This window comes from Eleutherodactylus coqui, chromosome 2, assembly GCF_035609145.1.
Source record: "Eleutherodactylus coqui strain aEleCoq1 chromosome 2, aEleCoq1.hap1, whole genome shotgun sequence".
Classification (NCBI taxonomy): Eukaryota; Metazoa; Chordata; class Amphibia; order Anura; family Eleutherodactylidae; genus Eleutherodactylus; species Eleutherodactylus coqui.
Genome location: NC_089838.1, coordinates 243,686,599 through 243,708,946, shown reverse-complemented (window position 1 = coordinate 243,708,946; position 22,348 = coordinate 243,686,599). Strand labels below are relative to the sequence as shown.

At 43.3% G+C, this 22,348-nt stretch overlaps 1 protein-coding gene across 3 annotated transcripts in view; it reads left to right on the top strand.

Annotated features, from left to right (window-relative positions):
* Positions 1 to 3,781: 3,781 nt before the first annotated feature.
* The window catches only part of VPS33B (VPS33B late endosome and lysosome associated), a 36,196-nt gene continuing 17,629 nt past the window's right edge, over positions 3,782 to 22,348 (top strand). Inside the window, exons 1-12 of one of the 3 annotated variants that reach the window (XM_066592746.1) lie at positions 3,782 to 3,894; positions 6,190 to 6,306; positions 7,885 to 7,965; positions 8,068 to 8,129; positions 8,747 to 8,796; positions 10,527 to 10,594; positions 10,686 to 10,731; positions 12,199 to 12,293; positions 14,030 to 14,134; positions 15,351 to 15,447; positions 17,111 to 17,188; positions 19,284 to 19,357. In XM_066592746.1, coding sequence (XP_066448843.1) covers positions 6,214 to 6,306; positions 7,885 to 7,965; positions 8,068 to 8,129; positions 8,747 to 8,796; positions 10,527 to 10,594; positions 10,686 to 10,731; positions 12,199 to 12,293; positions 14,030 to 14,134; positions 15,351 to 15,447; positions 17,111 to 17,188; positions 19,284 to 19,357 — 849 coding nt within the window. In that variant the 5' untranslated portion in view covers positions 3,782 to 3,894; positions 6,190 to 6,213. Of the gene's footprint in view, positions 3,895 to 3,975; positions 4,085 to 4,239; positions 4,283 to 6,189; positions 6,307 to 7,884; positions 7,966 to 8,067; positions 8,130 to 8,746; positions 8,797 to 10,526; positions 10,595 to 10,685; positions 10,732 to 12,198; positions 12,294 to 14,029; positions 14,135 to 15,350; positions 15,448 to 17,110; positions 17,189 to 19,283; positions 19,358 to 22,348 lie in introns of those variants that run through there. The other 2 variants (XM_066592747.1, XM_066592748.1) reach the window with 2 other exon arrangements.

The window sequence follows — 22,348 nt, the reverse complement described above, 5'->3', positions numbered from 1 at the left end:
TTTATTTATATATTTTAGTAATGTTACATTGGTCATCAATAGTTGTTCAAGATGACCTCTGTGAAGTCAGCACCCCATCTTTCAAAAAAGTTAATTTTTTTATAAGTTCTGGATGCACCCCAAAGAGTTCTAGAGTTCCCAATTAATTTTAGAAATAGTTCTAGCAAATTAGGCAAAAAAATCAACAAATGTATCTCTGCGGTGCTAACTTCCAAAAATGATATTACTAAATCAGCGAGAACTTTGTAAATATTGGTTCTAGAGCTTCGAGCATTAAGAGTTTTCTTCAGCACTCTTGAGGTGCTACCCAGAACTCTTATAAAATTGCGGGATTTCCCAAATTTTATTTTACACATAAGTGAAATTTTTGGATCCGGCATTTGAAAATCAGCGAGAACTTTGTAAATATTGGTTCTAGAGCTTCGAGCATTAAGAGTTTTCTTCAGAACTCTTGAGGTGCTACCCAGAACTCTTATAAAATCGCAGGATTTCCTAAAAAATTACACATAATAACTGAAATTTTTGGATCCAGCATCCGGCTGTATGGCTGGTTCCATTGAATTCAATGCGCTGGACAGCGCTGAAGTGCTCCGGCCCGTTTCTATTGAAACGCGGCTAGGAGCAGTTTTTTCGGGCGATTTTTCGGCCCCGGTCACGCGATTTGCGGATGCGCATCTGTCTTGCGATCCGCAAATCGCGGGAAAAAACGCCCGTGTGACCGAAGCCTAATTTTCAAATGCCGGATCCAAAAATTTCAACGTTATGGCTAAATAATTTTTTTTTTTTTTTTAAATCCTGCGATTTTATAAGAGTTCTGGTTAGCACCTCAAGAGTTCTGAAGAAAACTCTTAATGCTCGAAGCTCTAGAACCAATATTTACAAAGTTCTCGCTGATTTAGTAATATCATTTTTGGAAGTTAGCACCGCAGAGATACATTTGTTGATTTTTTTGCCTAATTTGCTAGAACTATTTCTAAAATTAATTGGGAACTCTAGAACTCTTTGGGGTGCATCCAGAACTTATAAAAAAATTAACTTTTTTGAAAGATGGGGTGCTGACTTCACAGAGGTGTTCAGATGGGGTCCGTGGCTCGAGACCCCAACCGATCAGCTGGTTGTGTGCCCCTGCTGACAGTGCCGCAGTTAGTCAGGGGTCGGAGAGGAAGCAGCGGAGGTTCCTGCTCTGACCTGTGTAGTGGCCGGTGCTTGTAACTGCAAGTGCAGCTCTTATTGAAATCAAAAAAGGCTGGACAGATATCTGTCTGGGATGATTTAGTGAATCGGGTTGGACCTGATGACCCTGGAGGTCCCTTCCAACTCTACCATTCTAGAATTCTAACATGAGTCATGCCTGCAGTTACTAGCACCGGCCACGTCAGACAGGTAGGAGCAGAGACCTCTGGTCCAACCTCTGTGTAATTGTGCGCCCACTATCAGAGCTGCAAGCAGCTGATCGGTTGGGGTCCCGAGAGACGGAACCCATCCGATCGACTATTGATGACAGATCCTGAGGATAGGTCATCAGTAGTATTCTCCCTGAAAAAAACCTTTAAATTACATGGGAGGAAGTTTAAATTTCCCGCTCTGTAGCTTCGCAATGACGCATATAAACACGGCCCATATATACATTGTTGATTATGTGCCCATAGAGAACAATAGGCTCATATCGTGTGCTGTGTTCTTTCTTGCACACATATGACATGCTATTAATGTATTCGCAAATGTGTATGGATCAATGAAATCAATGTACTTTCACGGACTCCATTCACCATGTAATATGTGGTGAAATTACGCTTGTGTGAGCCCGACCCAAGTCACCGCCTAGCCCTAGTCTAACACAGCTGCTTATAAACAGGAACGCCCAAAGATAGGACATGCTGCGATTTCTTCCCACGCTGCGATGCAGGAAAGAAAATCACTCGTGTGTATGACCCTATTCACAAGAACGGGGTTCATATTTGTGCTCCGATTCCTAGTTGCTCATCTGTGTAAGCAGCACAAGAAGCCAACCTGAGCCGTCCCTGTTGGTGGAGCGCTGCACTGTCTCCAACCTGCGGCTGCTTAGCTGTCTCAGGACTACAACTCCCAGCATGCCTTGAAAGCCATAGTTGCCTGGTAAAAAATTGTACATCTCTTTGAGCAGGATATGATCAAGATAGATGTTGCCAATGACTGATGGGAAACAGAGGACTAAGGGCGGCTCGCCATGGACGGATTTGTGCGGGCGATATGCAGAGAATAGAACCCATTGATTTCAATGGGTCCATTATCATTTTTGTTTTTAGAAGTCTATGGGGGAGTACATAAACGCACACAATATGCAACGGGATGCACAATCCGCTGCGCAATTCCTTAAAAAAAGGAACACATCTGGAACTCATTAGGGCATTTAAATTGGGGCGCGTTTGTCTACCACGAGCAAATTAAAGGGGTTGTCCCGCGCCGAAACGGGTTTTTTTTTTTTTTTTTTACCCCCCCCCCCCCCCGTTCGGCGCGAGACAACCCCGATACAGGGGTTAAAAAAACAACCCGCACAGCGCTTACCTGAATCCCGGCGGTCCGGCGTCTTCATACTTACCTGCTGAAGATGGCCGCCGGGATCCTCTGTCTCCGTGGACCGCAGGGCTTCTGTGCGGTCCATTGCCGATTCCAGCCTCCTGATTGGCTGGAATCGGCACGTGACGGGGCGGAGCTACACGGAGCCGGCATTCTACACGAGCGGCCCCATAGAAGACTGCAGAAGACCCGGACTGCGCAAGCGCGGCTAATTTGGCCATCGGAGGGCGAAAATTAGTCGGCACCATGGAGACGAGGACGCTAGCAACGGAGCAGGTAAGTATAAAACTTTTTATAACTTCTGTATGGCTCATAATTAATGCACAATGTACATTACAAAGTGCATTATTATGGCCATACAGAAGTGTATAGACCCACTTGCTGCCTCGGGACAACCCCTTTAATACTCCCTCCCTCACCCACATAGAGGTCTGCGGGGTCAGGCCGAAAACCCAAGATTGCAGAAAAATCTGGCCTCTGTGGATATTGTTTATGACTCCCACCACAATCCTATGGACCGTAATGTGAGGTCACACAATGTTGGATTACACAACCCTGGCCTAAGCCAACAGACGGCACCATCCCATGACTGTCAGTGGTGCTGCCCTGTGACCTAGCGCTACTGCGACGCCACAGTCACAAGAACTCCCACTTACCCGGCCGCGCACAAGCCGATTTCACTTGAGGATTCTGTAATCACCGTCCGCGTGGACATTCTGCGATAAACGGCAGGCGTTGAAAACATGTATTTTCGAATTTTTCTTCTCACTCTTGGAAAGAAATTGCGTATTCCATGAGTGAAAGGAAAATTGCAGCGCGCTCCATTTTACCGCCAAATCTGTGTGCGCGTTCTCCATTGATGTCAATTGCATATGGGCTGCGGGAGATACAAACATTTTTTAAAAACGTGGTCATATGCTAGTGTTAGCGCTCACGCAGACGGAATCCATTGCAGGCCTCCAGCGTGCAGAATCCGACCCGTTTTAGTTGGGCAATGAATTCCCCATATGTAACCCCCTACACGGTGTGCGCGCCATAGTAGACCGCTGTGCAGGGTATATATTAGTATACAGCAGGCTTTATAAATCCATATGCTGTACACAGCACCACACAGCGGTGATAACAGGGAGCGCCAACAGCTGGTAGGCTGGGGTTTAATTACTGACGGGTGAATTTCTGCTTCCACCGTCTCCATGGTAACACTTCCTACGTACGCTTGACTGAACCGGAAGATGTCCGTCCTCTTTTTTCTTCCCTCATTGGATATCTAACTTTAGTTCCTAGCGAAATCCTATCCTCCTGCTGTTTGCACGTTGTGGGTGCCAGGAAGTCCCAGAGGTGAGTGCGGGCCGTGCGCTGTATATGGAAGAGCTCACACGGGGCCGGAAGTCCGCGCCCACCCTCACCCCTACAGGACACTGTGCGCCTCGTGTCCTGCTCGTTGCCTATAGCAACCACAGCCAATCACTTCTATCATAGTCTAGCCAGCCCTGGGCAATGACAGCAGGAATGGGCGCTATTATAGAAGGTGCTCCTATAACTGAGTGTTTACTGTGCTCTGGCGGTATGATAGCCTGCAATGTAAAGCTTAGCACCAAAGACAGACATGACTGTAGGCAAGGTCAGCTGATCGTCTGTGCAATGCAGAATATATATATATATATATAATCCTCATGGTCACAAAGCAGCCCCTCCCCTGGAAGGAGTTGTCAGAATTGAATAAAACGTATGTGTGTGATTGTAACATTGATATAAGTAGGGCCGCCTGCACATGTGAAATCCGTCCCTGGCAGCAGTGGCGTCCGCACGTACCTGCTTTCATTTCTCTTCATATGTATTGCGGACATGCGCAGTACAGATTTTTTTTATTATACTCTTGCTTTTTCTGTGTCATCGCCTAGCAATGACGCGGAATCCGCAACCTTTCCACAGTGTCAATTGTGGTAGGTCCACGGATCGGACGGCTTCCATTAACTTCAATGGAAGCCACCTACGTGGAATACACGCAAAAATGGAGCATGCTGCGTGCCCTGTTGTACCGCCTCTAGCTTGTACACAAGATGTGATACAGGTGGGCATGGAGGCTCTAGTACCCTGTTGTACCACCTCTAGCTTGGATACAAGATATGATATGGACTGCAATGGAGAGTCTAGTACCCTGTTGTACTGCCTCTAGCTTGGATACAAGATGTGGTACAGGCGGGCATGGAGGCTCTCGTACCTTTTTGTACCGCCTTTAGCTTAGATACAAGATGTGATACAAGCGGGCATGGAGGCTTTAGTACCCTGTGGGGCCGCCTCTAGCTTGGATATAGGATGTAATACTGGCGGGCATGGAGGCTGTAGTACCCTGTTAGGCTGCCTATAGTGCGGATACAAAAAGTGATATGGTGAGCATGGAGGCTATAGTACCCAGTTGTACCGCCTCTAGTTTGGATACAAGATGTGATATTGGCGGGCATGGAGGCTCTAGTACCCTTCTGGGCCACTGCTAGATTGGATACAAGATGCAATGCAGACGTTAATGAAGGCTCTAGTACCTTCTTGTACCGCCCCTAGTTTGGATGCAAGAGGTGATACGGGTGGGCAGGGAGGCTCTAATACCCTGTTCTACCACCTCTAGCTTGGATACAAGATGTGATACGGGCGGGCATGGAGGCTCTAGTGCCCTGTTGTACCTCCTTTAGCTTGTATACAAGATGTGATACGGGCGGGCATGGAGGCTCTAGTACCCTGTTGTATGCCTCTAGCTTGGATACAAGATGTGATATGGGCGGGCATGGAGGCTCTAGTACCCTGTTGTACTGCCTCTAGCTTGTATACAAGATGTGATACAGGCAGACATGGAGGCTCTAGTACCCTGTTATACTGCCTCTAGCTTGTATACAAGATGTGATACGGGCGGGCATGGAGGCTCTAGTACCCTGTTGTATGCCTCTAGCTTGGATACAAGATCTGATACGGGCGGGCATGGAGGCTTTAGTACCCTGTTGTATGCCTCTAGCTTGGATACAAGATCTGATACGGATGGGCATGGAGGTTGTAGAGATCCATGATTCCCCAGTCTCTGTTGACCGCAGAAGTCAGGTGACTACTCACAACCAGTCAGAGGCCGCAGTGTTATCGCCCATTCTCCTGAATCAATGCTCACATCCTGGACACCATGATGCCAGGAGTTTGTAACCGTGATGCTGCGGCCTCTAATTGGCAGGTAACGGTCACCTGACTTCTGCCGGTAACACAGACCGAAATAACAGCAGGGCTCCAGCACTGGACCGCCGGGGCTGAGGAGGGGCAGTAGCCATTTGTTATATTGTTTGAACCCATTGGGCTGTAGTTTTTGAAAAGTTAATTTGCAAAAGGACAAGCCCTTTAACACTAAGAGGGAAGCATGAGGGAGCGTTCACTGAGGAGAGTCAAGTCAAACTCTATCAAAGGCCACAAAGGGGCGCTTCTACATGTTTTTATGTCCCCTACTTAGTGCTGATATTGCTTTATTATCCATTCATCTGACAGAGTCCTGTCAGTAAAAGAAAAATTTCAGTTTTACTCGCAGATCTAGTGCGAACTGTAACATGGAACAAATGTGCATTTGAAAATGGTAAATATTAACTAGTTGGTCTTTCCCTCTAGGTGAGTTACTGAGAGCGGGCAGTAATGGCATCACAGCGGCTGGATGCTCCAGAGCTTCCGGATTTCACCATACTAAAGAGATTGGCGCGAGACCAGCTTATTTATCTTCTCGAGCAGGTAAGTGTCTGTGCTGGTACAATTGTATGCCTGCGCTTCATGTGTCGCATGTTAACCAGTAATTGCCCCCCAATGCAGGCTATGGTTTCACAACAGCCTGGAGTCTGCCCTGAACCTTCTGTAATGGAATTTCTGCAACAGGAGACATTTTCCTAATAACATTATATTGAAGAAATGAACATAATAAATGGACCTAGTATTTTAGCCAAGATATCTTTTTTTATTTGAGGTCTTTTGTGGCATATCTCACAGTATGCCATGCAGTGCACACAGTAGGTGCCAAGACCTTGTAAGGGCAGTATCGGGGCGCTCACTATGAAAAAAGGGTTAGGGTATGTTCACATGACATTTCTTTTAGCCTTGAATTTGAGGTGGAATCCGTAGCAAATATGTTTGACATTACTTTTAATGTGATGCTGCCTTGTAGTCTGTATGGCATAGATCATAAATCGCTGAAGAAAAAAAGGGATGTCACTTCTTTATGCCGATTCTGCACAGAATCTGAACTAAAACCCTCTGCAGATCCGCCCTGGAGTGCATACCCATAACAGAAATGCATGACTTTTGAGGCAAAATCAGCACTGGAAAATTGGTCTCGGATTTCACCTCTGTGTACATCTCCTTAAGACTGCGTTCACACGGGGTGGATTTGAACCACGAGATCTCTGTGGGATAAGTGCAGCTTCAAAACCCGCGGCACTTAGCCCGGGGTTTTGGAGTGGCTTTGCCGGATGCTTCTCCATTGCAGCTGGCTCTCCCATAGAGAGGAGCAAGGCCGCAGTGGGGAAAAAAAAGAATTGACATGCTGTGTCCCGGAAATCTGCGCCGCAGCGCCGGTTTTGCCGCGACGGATTGTCCGCACCTTGTGGACGAGATTTTTGGCAAATCTGGTCCACATGGCTGGCTATACTTGGGATTAGTGGCCGCAGGCGGATCTGCCGCAGCAAAGTTCCTCAGGGGAATTCCGCGGCAAATCCGCCCTGTGTGAACCCAGCCTAAGTGATCACAGCACTGATTCCTTGACACATCATCATTGGGAGGTGTACCACTCCACTCACAAATTGTTCAGCAAATGCGAGTGAGGAAGTGGGTAAAGAAGACCAAAGAAAGCTGAATTCCTGGTAGGAAATTGGATTGGACACAAGTAATAGCTCTCATTTTTATTAGGGATTTGATTAAGTCTTAAAAAAAAAAAAAAAAAAAGTTGGAAATAACCCAAAGTGTAACTGCGCTTTCTGAAAACTTTTGCCATGATCTAGGGACATCTTAATAGTTTTTATCGCTGGGGATTCAGCTGCTGAGACCTCCACTGATCACTAAAATGAGCCAGCTGACGCGCTTGTCTGGGCACTGTCACTGCGCGCTAGCTAAAGGCGGGCCTGTAGACTTTCTATTGAGTCCATCCTTAGCCGGCAAGCAGTGATAACTGGGGGTCCGGCTGCTGAAACTATCAAAACTTTTGACTACGAGATGTCAAACATTTTTAGAAAGCGCAGTTCCACTTCAAGTATGTGTTGTCTTTGTATGCATTAATTCATGTAACGTGTCTCTGTTGTAACTAATGTGTTTCTCTTGCAGCTTCCTGGAAAAAAAGATTTGTTTATTGAGCCGGAGTTGATGAGCCCATTAGATCGAATTGCAAATGTCTCGATATTAAAGGTACCATGACATCTATTAGAGACGGAGCAATCCCTGCCGTTATGGTGGGGTTTAGGATATTAATAAGCTTCATTAGGGAAATGTGTTTGTTTTCTCTTTTAGCAACATGATGTTGACAAACTGTATAAGATGGAGAACAAACCCATTTATACCAACTCTGACCAGTAAGTAATAGACAATTCTATATCTCCTTCTGTGACATACAGTAAGTGTTGCAGCAGTTGTTTCCTTTCTTTTTCTTATTGTGTGTTCCTGTAATACTTAAAAGCTAACTAGAAAATACTTCTACTGCACAAATGACGTCTGACAGGGGAAGACCTTTTATTTAAAGGGGTTTTCAGGACATTAAGAAAAAATTCTATGCAGGTAAAATAGTGTGAAATAGATTAAAAATGAAAACTCCCCTATTCCGGTAGCTCTGCCTCCAGTGCTGCAGCTGTGATGCACGCTGCTCGGAACCCAGAAGAAGCAGCGGGCGGTCACGCGCCATTCATTGTGCACTTGACTGCTCTGCCAATCACAGACTTCAGCTGTGATTGTTCCATGGCCACTGAAGCCTAAGATTGTCTGAGCGGTCTTGTGCATCATGAATGGAACATATTGACCCACTGCTTAGTCAGTTGCTATGGACTAACTAATATTTATATATATAATATATAAAATGTGGAATGATGCTAGTCTGGATTGTTATTTCGTATGTCACAAGACCTACTACATAATTGCAGCACCTCGTTGTTTCTTCCTCTTTAATAACTTCTTCTGTGGGCATATCTATCTCTAGATTGTGCTTTCTAATCCGACCACGTATCAAGCATATAAAGCATATTGCTAGTAAGTAACTTTCCTTCTCTTTCCAGCAGATAGATGATATTACATTCACTGCCTACTATGTTGTTATCTGTAACCTGCTCATAAAGCTGACTTTCCTGCCAAGCAATGAGGCTAATAAGATTATGTCATGAAGCATGTCAGTGTATTGCACAAGGATTGGTATATTTCTCACCTGTGACTTCAGAATATAGCAACACATTCACATGGGGACCTTCAGAATAGGACATTAGATCGTCACAGAGTTTTTCCGTAGACCCTGCACTCTCTACTAACCCTGATTATGTATTCCGTTAAGGGGAATTTGCATAAGAAAATGACATTAAGGCCTCCCTCACACAGGGCGTTTGCAAAACGCAGCCTTTTCACCACAGCTGCAAACACTGCCCATTCATTTCGATGAGAGACTCAGCTGAAAATGCCCAAAGATAGAACATGCAGCGCGTTTCAAAGCAGCGTTTTCAGCCCTGTGTGAGCAGCCCCATTGAAATGAATGGGAGCCTTGTACAGCGTTTAGCACAGGGCTGAAAACGTCCTGTGTGAGGGAGGCCTAAGTCAAGTTTTAATGTTCAATACATTTTTTAAGATTTTTTTTTTTTATGTATGTTTTTTTTTTTTGTCTCTATGTATGTTTAAAAATAGTCCTGAAGTCTTGCAGTTTTCAGTCTGGCTCAGCCATAATACTCTGTCACTTGCTGTTCTGCAGAGGTCACATTTCAGTAGTCATCTCATTGTCATCACAAGAATGCAATGAAATGTAACACATATATATTAATAAAATCACAGCTCACCTCCTCCCTCAACCTACATATTATCTCTACACATGTCATATAGCTTGCCCGTAACAGTTTCCTGTAGAAGTCAATCAAGGCGATTCATGCAAAGCATGTAGCAGAAAAAATGTCTTTGTTGCCAGTAGCAGCCAATCACAGCGCAGCTTTTATTTTTTAAGAGCCTATAAGAAATTAAATCTGTGTGTGATTGGTTACTATGGATAGCAAAGTCAGTTTTCTGTTAGACAGTTTTCAGGTTCCAGACTACTGGTTCCCGTTGTCCATTTTGGGGTTGTAATGCATTTCTCTGAAGGCTGTTAACAGCAGATCAGGCAAGATGGCCTCCCCAGTAGTCATGCACAGAGAATAGAATACAAAAATCTACAATCAGAAAATAAAAATTGATTTAAAAAAATTACCATTTATTTCTTTAAAAAAAAAAATCTGAAAATAAAAAAAAAAATACATGCGATACCTCCACTTTAAGCTAATTGTACAAAGTCATCTGATCCAGGACCTCCAGTACTTATGGGAATATTAAACACTTATGACATTATATAAGGCTAGTTTCACACACAATGTAAAAAGTGCACCGTGAATCTGCACCAAAATCCACACACAATTTTGTTGCGGATTTCGCTCATTATGTTGAATCTGCAACATGACCCTAATCCGCAACTGATTTTTTTCAAGTATTAGTGAATGTGGTTTGTTAAAACACTGTACTGTACTTGGTTACAGAATTTCGGTGCACATTCTGCAACTTGTGTGTGGAACGGGCCTGAGTCCCCAATATCATGCAAAGTAATGTCCAAACGTCTCAGTAACTCTTCAGATGATTACGTCTCTAGCAGAAGTCTGACCCGTTGTGAGTGATCAGCCTGGATACACCATCACAACTGCACTGTGCGACACACCAGTAAAATACATTAATGTTTTTGGTTTTTTTTGCCTCTACAGATCTTGTCAATGAAGATAAGAAGGCCGGTGTGAGCCGGAAGTACAAGATCATTTTTAGTCCTCAGAAGGTAATTACAATACTTGTCATGTTTCGGAGTTGGTATCTGGTGATCGTTGGAAATAAAGTGCCAAATCTATTTCTCCCATGTTTTTCTCTAGTTTTACACATGTGACATGATCTTGGAGCAGGAAGGAGTATATGGCGGTAAGTGTGACCTGCAGATTATTAGACTCCTCATGTTCACCAGTAGGGGCAGTAGTTTACATGGGGATTAACAATAACAGCTGTGGTGTTGGAAGGCAGTATAATGGTACGTTTTACACGGGACGACTGTCGTCTAAACAAGTGGGTAACCTCACTGCTAGTTATTTGTGCTTTTGCACAGCGTTTAGACAGGCAGATCATTGCTGAGAATCACTCACTTCTCGCTTTACATTCTATGTGAAACGCTGAGCGGGGAGCGTTTAGATGTAGCGCGAAGTCAGCGGACTATCGGTATTGTTGTGTCCGATATATCAAAGTAACAAATTTTATTTATCCTGCATGGTGAATGTTGCCCAGAAAAAAATACTCCATGTCAGAATCGCACTTTTTTTGTTCACTCTGTCTCCAAGAAAAATTGCAATAAAAAGCAGTCAAAAAGTTGTATGTACCCCAAAATGCAAAATGCTAGCAATAGAAACTTCAGGTTGTCCTGCAAAAAATGAGCCCCCGCACAACTATGTTGATAAAAAAATAAAAAAGTAATGGCTGGCAGAAGACAGCAGCAGAAAATAATTGTGTTTTTCCACAGATATTTTAGAAAAGTATAGCAAAAAAGAAAACTATATAGATTTGGTTTTGTCATAATTGTACTGACTTATAGAATAAAGTTTCTCATGTGCAGCAAAAATTGTTATAAATTTGCGCCAGATTTTAAGCCATCTCGTACACGTTTTTTTTTTCTTAGCTTGACTTTTAATGCAACATGATATCACAATGTGCGGTGCTAATGGGGGGGGTTATTTACACTTTGAAAAACTTTACAATAAGTTTTATTGTATTAAGAAAAAAGAGCGATAGTTTTTTTACTGGGTTAAGATAACTTTCTGTGCCATTCTATCACAATCATGGTAAAATTAGTTGCATCTGTATATGGTATAAAGCTAGACTAGACAGTCTAAAGATCTGCCAGTGTTATCGTTCAGCAGAGCCATTGTGATACATCTGCTGTCTAGTTGGACTGTATTAGTGAATCTGCCCACTATTACTTGAAGCAAACAGTGACATGCAACCATGTGGGCTGAAGCAGTCGTCTACTTCTTTTTTTTTTCTTTACATAAATTAACCTGCTTAGTTCTGACATTGGTTTAGCTTAAGTATAACGGTTTAACTTCAATACAGCTGAGCTGTAATACCGGCTAGCACCCTTGGTCAAGAGTGGCGCTGTCTGAGGAGAAGTAATCCTAATCTGCTAAAATCCCTCTAATATTGATGTCTGTCTTCTGTAGACATGAATGGGGGCTGAAATACTTATTCACATTTCTTTATGTGTTGGTTTTCTTATACTGGAGCTATGTAGCTGTGGGCTATAGTACTGAACATTCATACATGGATATTTACATGTTTGAGAATGAGAAGACTGGACTGGCATATTCTGACTAAGAAAGCTTACTTTTTTTCCCTACGTAGACGTAACCACTGATGAATGGCTTTTTTATCTCCTCCCGTTGGATGATGATATCATCAGCATGGAACTACCAGAATTCTATCGGGACTATTTTCTTGTGAGTAATACAGCGCTGGCAGAAGTCTAATCACCACAGTGTTAATATTTATTGTAAATCAATCGGAAAATGTACCCACATATGACAGCAGCTACTTTTCACTCCAGTTGGATTCTTCACAAGACTCCCATATTTTTAGATCACAGCACCCTTCTCTTGGTGAGTGTGTCCCTGCCGGTGTATGATGACCTCTGGAGGACTTGAGTCTGAGTCTGCGGTCCTAAAATGGGCATAAGGTTCTTAACTGTATTCATTAGCTGTATATTTTTGCTGGTCTTTCATTTTCATTCCCATATTGTAATAGTTTAAAGCTCTCCTGATTTACCTAAATAAGCTCCAGTCCATATGTATACAGTCAGGAGGATGAGCTGTGATCTCCTCTATTATAACTATGTGACAGGTGCCTCTAATCATCAGCAGTAACTGTGATAGAAGTACTTGTGTCCTCCTCTGAAGAGCAAGAGTGCTACACTCCATGTAATTTGCTCACGCAGGAGTTATGCTGACTGAGAAACTGACTAATTTTGGGAATACATAACCCCAGGTAAATCTGAACTGATCAAAATTGAGATCTCATGAGGAGAAAAAGGCCCAGAGTTTCAGATAGTACTACCTTGGTTACTATATATAATGTGTGTAAGCATAAAATGTTTATGTCTGCACAAACAGGCACGCGTATATTTATTTTTTATTTATATTTGTTGTACTTACTGTTCAGAAGAATAGAAGGCCATGTTTTTTTTTTTCACTTTAAGACCATAAGTCTGGGGTCACACGGGACCGAAAGCCCGCGGAATGACCGCACAGAAACGCCGCAGGAGAAATGCAGCTTAAAAACAAACCCATGGCCTTTCACTGCAGATTTTGGAGCGGCTGCACCGCCTGTATTCCACTGCAGCCTTCTCTCTTCATAGAGAGGAGAGTGGCCACCGCAGAAACAGGGAAAGAATTGACATGCCCCATCTTTGAATTCTACATGGCATGTCAATTTCAGCGTGGCTCGGCCACAGCGTGTGGACGAGATTTCTGCAAAACTCGTCCACTTTGCTGGCTAATCCCGGGATAAAAAGCCGCAAGCGGAATTTCTGTGCAGAAAGTCTGCACGGAAATTCCGCGGCAATTGCGCCCTGTGTGAACCCAGCCTTAAGGGTGATTTCACACCTGCGTTGGGGATTCTGTTTTCCTGCTGCGTTGGGGATTCCCTTTTCCTGCTCCATTCGCGGCTGAATGGTTCCAACTCTGGACGGAACTGAACAGTGCCAGACAGACCCCACTGACCATAATGAGGTCTGCCCACTTTCTACCCAGCTGCTCGGCTTTTGGACGGAAGAAAAAGCACTGTATGCAACCCTTTTTCTTCCGGTACTTTCAGCTGTATCTACTAAGGACCCTCCATCCGGAGTTTCCAACACAGATGTGAAACTTACTATTTTATCTTTTTATCAATCCTTCTACAAAAACACAAACCGATGTGTTTTGCCACATGTGATTATGTACTGGAAGCAGTTCTAGGAAAGTTTTTACTTTTTTTTTGTTTGTTTGTTTTATTTTCTTAAAAGCATACAGTTGAACCATAAAACACCCGCACATTTCAAGGAAGCTACTTGCAATTTTGGAGCAATGGTATGCATGATGCCTAATTGCCTTTATAATGCCCAATGTGAATGATCACTGTCTTCTGTGCCTCATTAGTGGCTTACTATTTAGAATCATAAAATGATATTGTCTTTTCCAAGGAGGGAAACCAACGATGGATTGGAACTGTGGCCAGAGCTCTCCATTTACTGAATTCTATCTTTGGACCAATGTCAAAGGTTTATGGGATAGGAAGGTGTGCGAAGGTAATAATTTTTATTATAGTATTGTGCAGCTTAGGTTAAATATGGTCACTTAGAAGTGGTCCCTTGGGCTTCCCTTAAGCCTTTAGTGTATATATTGGAAAAGCTTCTGGTGCATACATAAAATGTGTCCATAAAGCACCATTCATGTGATGGGTTAGGACAAAGTTAGATGAGCGTGTATTTGTGCGCACAAAACAGCGCGTCTATTAGAACCATTGGTTTCCTATGGTGTGTTCACATGCCCGTTTTTTACAGCTGCGAAAATACTTGCACCTGTAAAGATAGGACATGCGTGCACCACATAGGTTTGTGCTCCGCAAGAATCCCTGTGGAGAATTCCCCTCGGGGTTGAAGGAATCCCCTGTCACAGCTGTGGCAAAGGACCGCAATGCCATCCCATTGCTTTCAATGGGGCCAGCACTGTAGCCGGCCCCATTCAAAGCAATGGGATGCAGGCACTCCCTGCAGTGATTTTCTGAGGAAGGGATTGAAATATAAACCCTTCCCTGAAAACTATCCCTAGCTTGTGTAAAAATCAAAAAAAAAATATTCACCTCTCCGCCGCTGTCAGGGCTCAGCGCTCTTAACTCTTTGTTCCCCAGCACTGTACTGAAGTTCTTCCTGAAAGAGCTGTATCTGATTGGCTGAACGCTCAGCCAATCACAGGCAGTGCGCAGCCATTCATTGTAGTGCTGGCTCCATTGAAATCAATGGGCACGGAGCTTTGGTCAGGCGTATTTTGTACATCCGTGCAGTGCGTTTTTTTGCACTGTACGGATGCATCAAAATACACGCTCGTCTGACCAAGACCTTAGTGATATAACGAAGAGCGTGTGCAGCGTATGAAACATGTCAGATGCTTACTTGATTTCACAAAACTTTATCCCTGGGCTATTGTTTTATTGAAATTGGATTTGAATAAAATTGGGATTGTTTTTTATTCCCTGTGCTGGACAAGATCTTTCTCTATTGGCCACTGTATGTCTATACCATGTCATTAGTTACAGCTTTCTGCTGGAGGTATATGTTGGGAAATCCTCAGTGTGGAATAGCTTATCTCCTGAGTGTGGTGTGAAAGGGGGCTTACGGGGGGGGGGGGGGGCTAGGCCTTGAATCATTGTGTTTGCTCACCAGAAGAGAGTTGGGATTTGCCTCTAATGGTGAGTATCTTCTTCAAGTAGCATTAACTACATTGTAATATATATATTTATTACAGATGGTATATGATATGTGGAAAGAACTCCTTGAAGATGAAGATATTGTTCATAAGGACAGAAAACCAGATCTGGGACTTGTCTTCATGATTGACCGAGGTTAGGAGTAACCTTTTCTTGAATATATTTTTATAAATATGCACAGTTCACAACTGCTAAGGAATTATAACAAATAAAGCACTGCAGTGAAAACACATTTTCCCGTCACTGCCCCCCCCCCCCCCCCGTCACTAACCTGATTGTCTGTCACGCTCTGGAATCTCCTATTTATATTGCAGTCACCTCCCTGCAGTACAGCTTACTGTCTGATACTTATCAGCATCTTCATTTTTAGATTTCTCCCTGCTTTCTCTTCCTATATGCTATGCTATCAATCTCATGATGCATCAGCACAGAATCACATGACCAGCTAGAGCCAGTACCATCTCTGCCTGCTGGTAGAATACTTTAATTATCATTACACTCTATATTCTCCAACTGCATGACAGGAGCTGCCTAATCATCATCAGTAACTGTGTAAGGAGTTGTGAAAAGCCTGTGTGGTACAGTCCATTCATTTTCATCATACAGGAAGTCCCAGGGGCTGAGGTTAGTAACCCCCTTGAGAGAACACAAAGACAGGTAATTCCCAAGAGGTCACTGTGAGATCACATGACCTAAGCGAACAAGATTTTCAGACAGAAAGGAATAACTAAACAATGTAATACTAGTGGACTTATTTATATTGACAGACTTTACTGGAATGTCCTTTTTTTAACAGGAGAAGTGCAGGAAGGCCGCATAATGGCTGACTATAGAAACTCATCCTAGGAAGAGGGAATGTATTGGTAGAGCAGAAGGCAGAAAGGCCATGGGTGGGGCAGAGACTAAATTCTGGAAAGTGTGATATTAGGCCCCCACACCTTGGATGCGTTTACAAAGGCTGCGCCGCTGGCAGACATTTTTTGGCAGACAACTAGAAGTGAGACAACTCCTCTAATGGTCAATCTTCTTAAAAAAAAAGAACACCCCAGGAACAGTGATACTCTGTATTATACTTAGTGCAGGGCAGGAAAGGGCAGTGCATGGCACAGAGTACTCTACAGACAAGTCATGCACTACCCCTTCAGGCCCTGTACTAATGTGCTAGACATAGCATAGTGTATCAGTGTTTGCTGGAGTTTAGCAGAGCAGCGCAGAGTACCAGGTTGACTGCAAAGCCTCAGGGGACCTGACTGACTGGTCACCATCAGTATCAATGCATAATGCCTCTTCTCTGGACTTTTGAAAAATATTCCAATCAACGTATTACTAGTAGTTCTATACAGGTAGCACAGGTAAGTCGGCAGAGATCAGTCTTTAAGGGAGTGTTCAGGTGATTCAAGTGTCAGATCTGTGTCATAGATTTTCAACACTGATCTGCACACAGATTTGGCCCCAGTCAATGGGAAAAATCCACATGTGGCTGCCTGACTGTTTCTGTGTCAAGGATTGACATTTCTCTTCTGCGATGTGGATTACTGTGTCCTTTTGAGCACTTTATCGTTGCTGTCTGTGTATTGACTACAGCAGGATGGTTGTATGTGGCTGTTTGTGCTAATTCTTTGCTTGCATGCCTTGTTCCCATTATTGTGTACTGTTTAAATATTTGTAAACCCCTTTTTAGAGCTATAACTCTATAATGTTTGATGAAAGCTGTCCTACTTTGTGGCCTATCTCTCGTGAGCCTTCTTGCTTTCCTCTTCTGTGTAGCGAGTGCCAACATGTTATCTTGGTCTTGCAGATGTGGACTACATCACTCCCCTGTGTTCCCAGGTCGTATATGAAGGACTTGTTGATGATATTTTTCGAATTAAATGTGGTGAGTTGAATTCTGAGATGTTAAGATTATAAATATATAGTTACATTTTGGTAGGTGGGAACGGTCATCTTGTGTACCATAGTTGTGTATCCTTCGCTTTATAAGACGCACCTAGGTTTTAAAGGAGAAAAATAAGAAAAAATATTTTGAACTCAGGCCAGGCAGGGAAAGAGGAACAAAGCAGTAGTAGTACCGCCTCGAAATGAAGTATATACCACTTGTCAACCTGCCATTCAGGATCCAGGGACAGCTGAGTGTAAATGTAATGCTGATCTTATTACTTGTCACCCAGCTTTCCAGGAGCCCTGAGTGCCATGTTTGACTAGTTATAGCAATGTATGTGGTATAAATTCTTGCATAACTCTGCAGTTGGATCCTGGAAGAGCTTAGTGTCAATGTAATGATGATTCCATTAGTTGTCACCCAACTTTTTAGGAACCCAGCATGGCAGGTCTCATTATGGTGAGCTATGGTGTATACATTTGTGCTATGTAGGCAGCAGCTGTGTGATAAGGAGTGCAGGAGAGCCGTCTGTACCTACAGCAGTTCTAATCAGCTGTTCCTACAGGTGCTGCTAAGTAGCGGACGTGTGATCCGTATCACACTGTCGGCTCCATAGCAGGAGAGCTGACCGTACGAACATCTGATTACTGAGCACCCTGCTGCTCGCCCACCTCCACCAATCAGCTGTTAGTATGGGCTCCTGTGCTATGGATGCGGTCTCGGACAGCAGCTGCGTGAGAAGGACTTGCGATCCTTTTCAGCTGCTGTCCAGGTCCGAATTTCAGCACGTTTGCTTTATAGGACACACTGATTGTCCACCCCCCTCCCCCACTTTTGGGGGGGAAAAAGTGCACCTTATAAAGTGAAAAATATGGTATATGTCATCCGTACTGACATGAACATTGGTCATATCACGTGTACAGCACTAGAGATGTTGGATGATATGGTCATATGATTGGGGTAGGACATAACGCACAGAAAAAGAAGCCAAATATGGATCACCTGATACTGCAGGGCAGACTCAATCACCATATCGCCTAATAGCATGCAAAAAGCCAGATTGCAATATGAGGGAGCTAAATGTTCAGTGCAGACTCATGTGCAGCCACTCAACTCAACCCAAGATTAGGGGAGGGGTGACTGCAGACAACATAATCTGCAGATGTGAACTGATACCAAGGATGCGAGCCATAGATAAGTGCGACACACCATACAGAAATACAACCCCTACTGGCACAAGAGTTTATTACACTATATCAGCACAGTGCGCCACACTGGCAGGACATCCTGGACTCCCCCAGCATCTTTAGCACACTGCATGCAAAAAATACTGATAAATGCAGGTATTTGTTTGCATTTTGACCAAAACACGTTAGCTGACGGGGTAGGGATTTACCCTTGAGGCCCAGCAGGGGGATAGCAGACATTTTAATACAGATACACTTGTAAGTGGTATCATTTTTATAAATAATGCACAATTATGTATCACTTTAAAAATTTATAGTCTCAGAAAACTCATTTAAACAATTTTCTCGTGCAAAACAGTAACTGAGAATATTTGTATATCTTTCTGGAAATTGTTGAAAATATTTTGAGATGTTAGTGTGCTGCGTGCAGGTGTAAAATGAAATTTATCTTTATAACCTCTTCAAGGAGGCATACCATATCCCCCAAACCAAACCCCTCTGTACTCCGCCTGATAACATGCTCCCTGTCCTACTGACTGCAATCCATGCCAGCCGCAATCAACCGTTCCCGATTCAGACGCTATATGGCTCAATTTGACCATTGTCTATGTGTATAGCACCCCTCACCCTCCATCTCCCCATACTGTGCACATCTCCAGCCCTTTACCTTCTGTATCACCCTATTATTTGTAGTATGTGAGCCCATTCGAGCAGGACCCTCACCACTATTGTTTCCATCAACTGATTTTATGTAACCGAGGTTTTGTTTCTGTTCTACCCCCCCCCCCCTGTTTTGTAAGCGCTGCGGAATATGTTGGCACTATTTATATAAATAAAGATTATTGTTGTTGTTATAACAAACCAAAAATGTATCTGCAGCTCGCTGTATATATTATTTGTTCTAGGAAGTGTGGAGTTTGGACCTGAGGTGACCTCCTCTGATAAAAGTGTGAAGATTCTTCTGAACTCTCAGGATAAGGTAACACCTAAGCCAGCGTTTCTTTATACCATTCAGCAAAATCCTGTTCTAATACATTTCGTACAAAACGGATCTACTCTATGTACAAAATATTTACTTCATTGTTAATTGGAAAACAGATCTATAATAATATTTATTCTCTAAGTTGACTCTAATTCTCACCAGGCTTCTCCCCTCACTATGAGATGCTGTTCCCTGCTTATATTATGGTGATTGGGAGTCTTCTTCTGGAATTCAGATCACTTCAGTGTTGTAATCTCCTCCACATTCCTCGGATTGTAGCACTCCCTCAACACTCATCTGTATATGGCTGTTGAGCCGGCAGGGCTGCCTCTGTAACTTTTTTTCAGCCACCAACCAACTTCTAACCTGTAATTTAAAGGGAACCTGTCAGGTTATTTATGCTGCCTGAACCTTGGGGTCAACGTGAATTCCCAACAAGCAGTATATTACACAGAGGTATGTTTTACTGTGAAATGCTGAGTATTCTTCAGGCTGCTTGCAGTGATTTCAGCTCTGGAATCAATGACATTGGAACGCACATGAGACCTCAATCAAGACAAAGTAGGATGGGCAGGGCAGGGCTTATGGCTGAGAGTCTGAGCACTTGCCCTGATGGGGATCATCCACTGCTAATTTGCATATTGGTTAAAACTTTGATTTATGTGTAACCAGACCAGGGGGCACATGAATACAAGTAGTTTATTAATATCCTTTACATCCCTACCGCTGCTGTAATGTATTATGTAAATGGCTCTGAAAAACATGAATGCTGCATGTGAAAATAGACATGGGTTGAAAAAAGTAACAAAATTACAGTTTGTAAAAGGGAAACGAGTTGTTACTTTTTCATATAACAGAAAATCCTCCTTAGTGCCTCCTAGAAAACTGCATCTCCGTCACATGAAAGTCACATTCTTGCTCAATTCAGTGTATTTTTATGTATTATTTGAAACAGTCTTATAAAGTTTCTATTGATAAGGTACATACTTTATTAGCCCTTTAAAGAGGAACCATTGGCTCTCCAGACTCACCTAAATATTTAATTTACCCATAGAGATTATTATTGAACATCTTTTCTCAGAATACAACATTTTGCTGTTTTTTCTGTTATTCCTCCTAGAAATTTATGAATTAATTGGAAATTGGATTTTATCAGTTGGGGTTGTGTTCCTACGTACTCCGACACTATCCAATCACTGCGGACAATACTCAGACTATATAGTGACACACTAGATGGTAACACCCAGTTGTCAATTTAGTCATAAACTTCTAGGAGGCTCCAGAATTGTTATCTTATGGGGTAGACAGTCAGGAGAGGTGACACCTGCTCTTAAAGGAGATCTACAGGGAAAAACTAATGAATAACTCTTTCAAACACTGAAAAGCATTTTTACTTAAAAGGGGTTTCAATTGTCTGGACAACCACTTTTGTAAATGAGGACCTGCTAGTGATCAGCTGGTTACTTCAGCTCATGCAACTGAAACCTTCCCATGAATATTTGTTAGCGGTACACCAAGCTGCAGATGGATGCACATTTCTGCTCCAAGGATTACATAGTATTCAGTGGAGTCAGATGGATTCAATTATTGACTATATAGCACATGGCTACAGTCCTCTAGACCCCCCCCTTACATAATATCCATAGGACAGGTTGTCCTAGTTCTAATGCAACAACCCATGTACTATCTTATTTCCATGATGATACACAATCACAGGTGACATAATCTCAGTAGCAAGACTAGACTTCGATGACAATATAATGTCTCCTTCTAAATCTTCTCCGGTGCTGTGTTATCAGGGAATTTTTATAAGAATTCTAATTATCTACATTAATTTAAATATTGAGAGCTCATTCACATGGGCATGAAGATTTTTCAGCCAGCTGTGACACGACAACAGTGAGTCCGAAAATCGCGTGAACGGGCATTAAAATTCTTTTTTTTTCTTCTTTTTTTAACGCCCGTTTAGACGCCTGAGTGTGGCGATTATACGCCGCACCCAGAATACCGTTGGGCAGGGGGAGACAGTTTAGCTTTGCTAAACTGCCTCACCCTCTCCCCCTGCTCGCCAGCTTTTGGGAAGGGGAGAGGGCAAGACTGGGTGGAGCTAGTGTGCTAAACCCCCGCCCCCTGTCGGCTGCCAGCAATGGGAGGGAGCGGGAGCTTAGAACAGTATCCCCTGCCCCCTCCCATTGTAGACAGCTGACAATGGGTGGAGAGGAGGAGGCAAAGGGGTGGAAGTAGCAGACACTCCCTCCCACCTCCCTTTGCAGGCAACTCTCATAGGCTCCCATAGGAGTCTGTGGGACCGGCTGTATTCCGTCCGGAAAAGAGAGTTCCAGAACTATCTTTCCTGGTTGGTGTAAAAATGGCTGACCAGAATGCGCAACGCATGCTCTATCTTTGCTGGCAGTTTTTACACACCGGCAAATCGCCCATCTGAACTGAGGCATTAGAAACCAATGCCTGAGATGGGTGACGTATATTGGCCAGCCGTGAAAACGCGGCCGATATACGCCCGTGTGAATGAGCCCTAAAAGTGTTATCTGACTTTAAATTCAAAATCACATTAACAACAGCAGCCTTTACTTCTACTTCTAAATTGGATACTCCCTTTAACTGTGAAGAGTGTGAACAATGTAAAATTGCTTCACAGACACTCTGTACTTCATGGTTGCTGCTGACCCAGACATGTGGCTGCTGCAGCCAATCACTAGCTGTAGAAGGTCACTGCTGTGGCCAGTGATTGGCTGCAGTAGTCACATGTCCTGGTCAGCAGCAACCATGAAGTACAGAGTGTCTGTGAAGCAATTTTAAGTAATTGATCTTCAGAATCAACAGAAGACTTAATTCAAAATATGTTTGTTTGAAAAGTTTGCCATTTATATCTGTTCAGTTATCCAACTCTTTCTCTTTATGCTTCTCTATGGTCCACATTGCTTAATTGTAATATTATGAAACTTTTACATAGAACTGCTTTTGGTACAT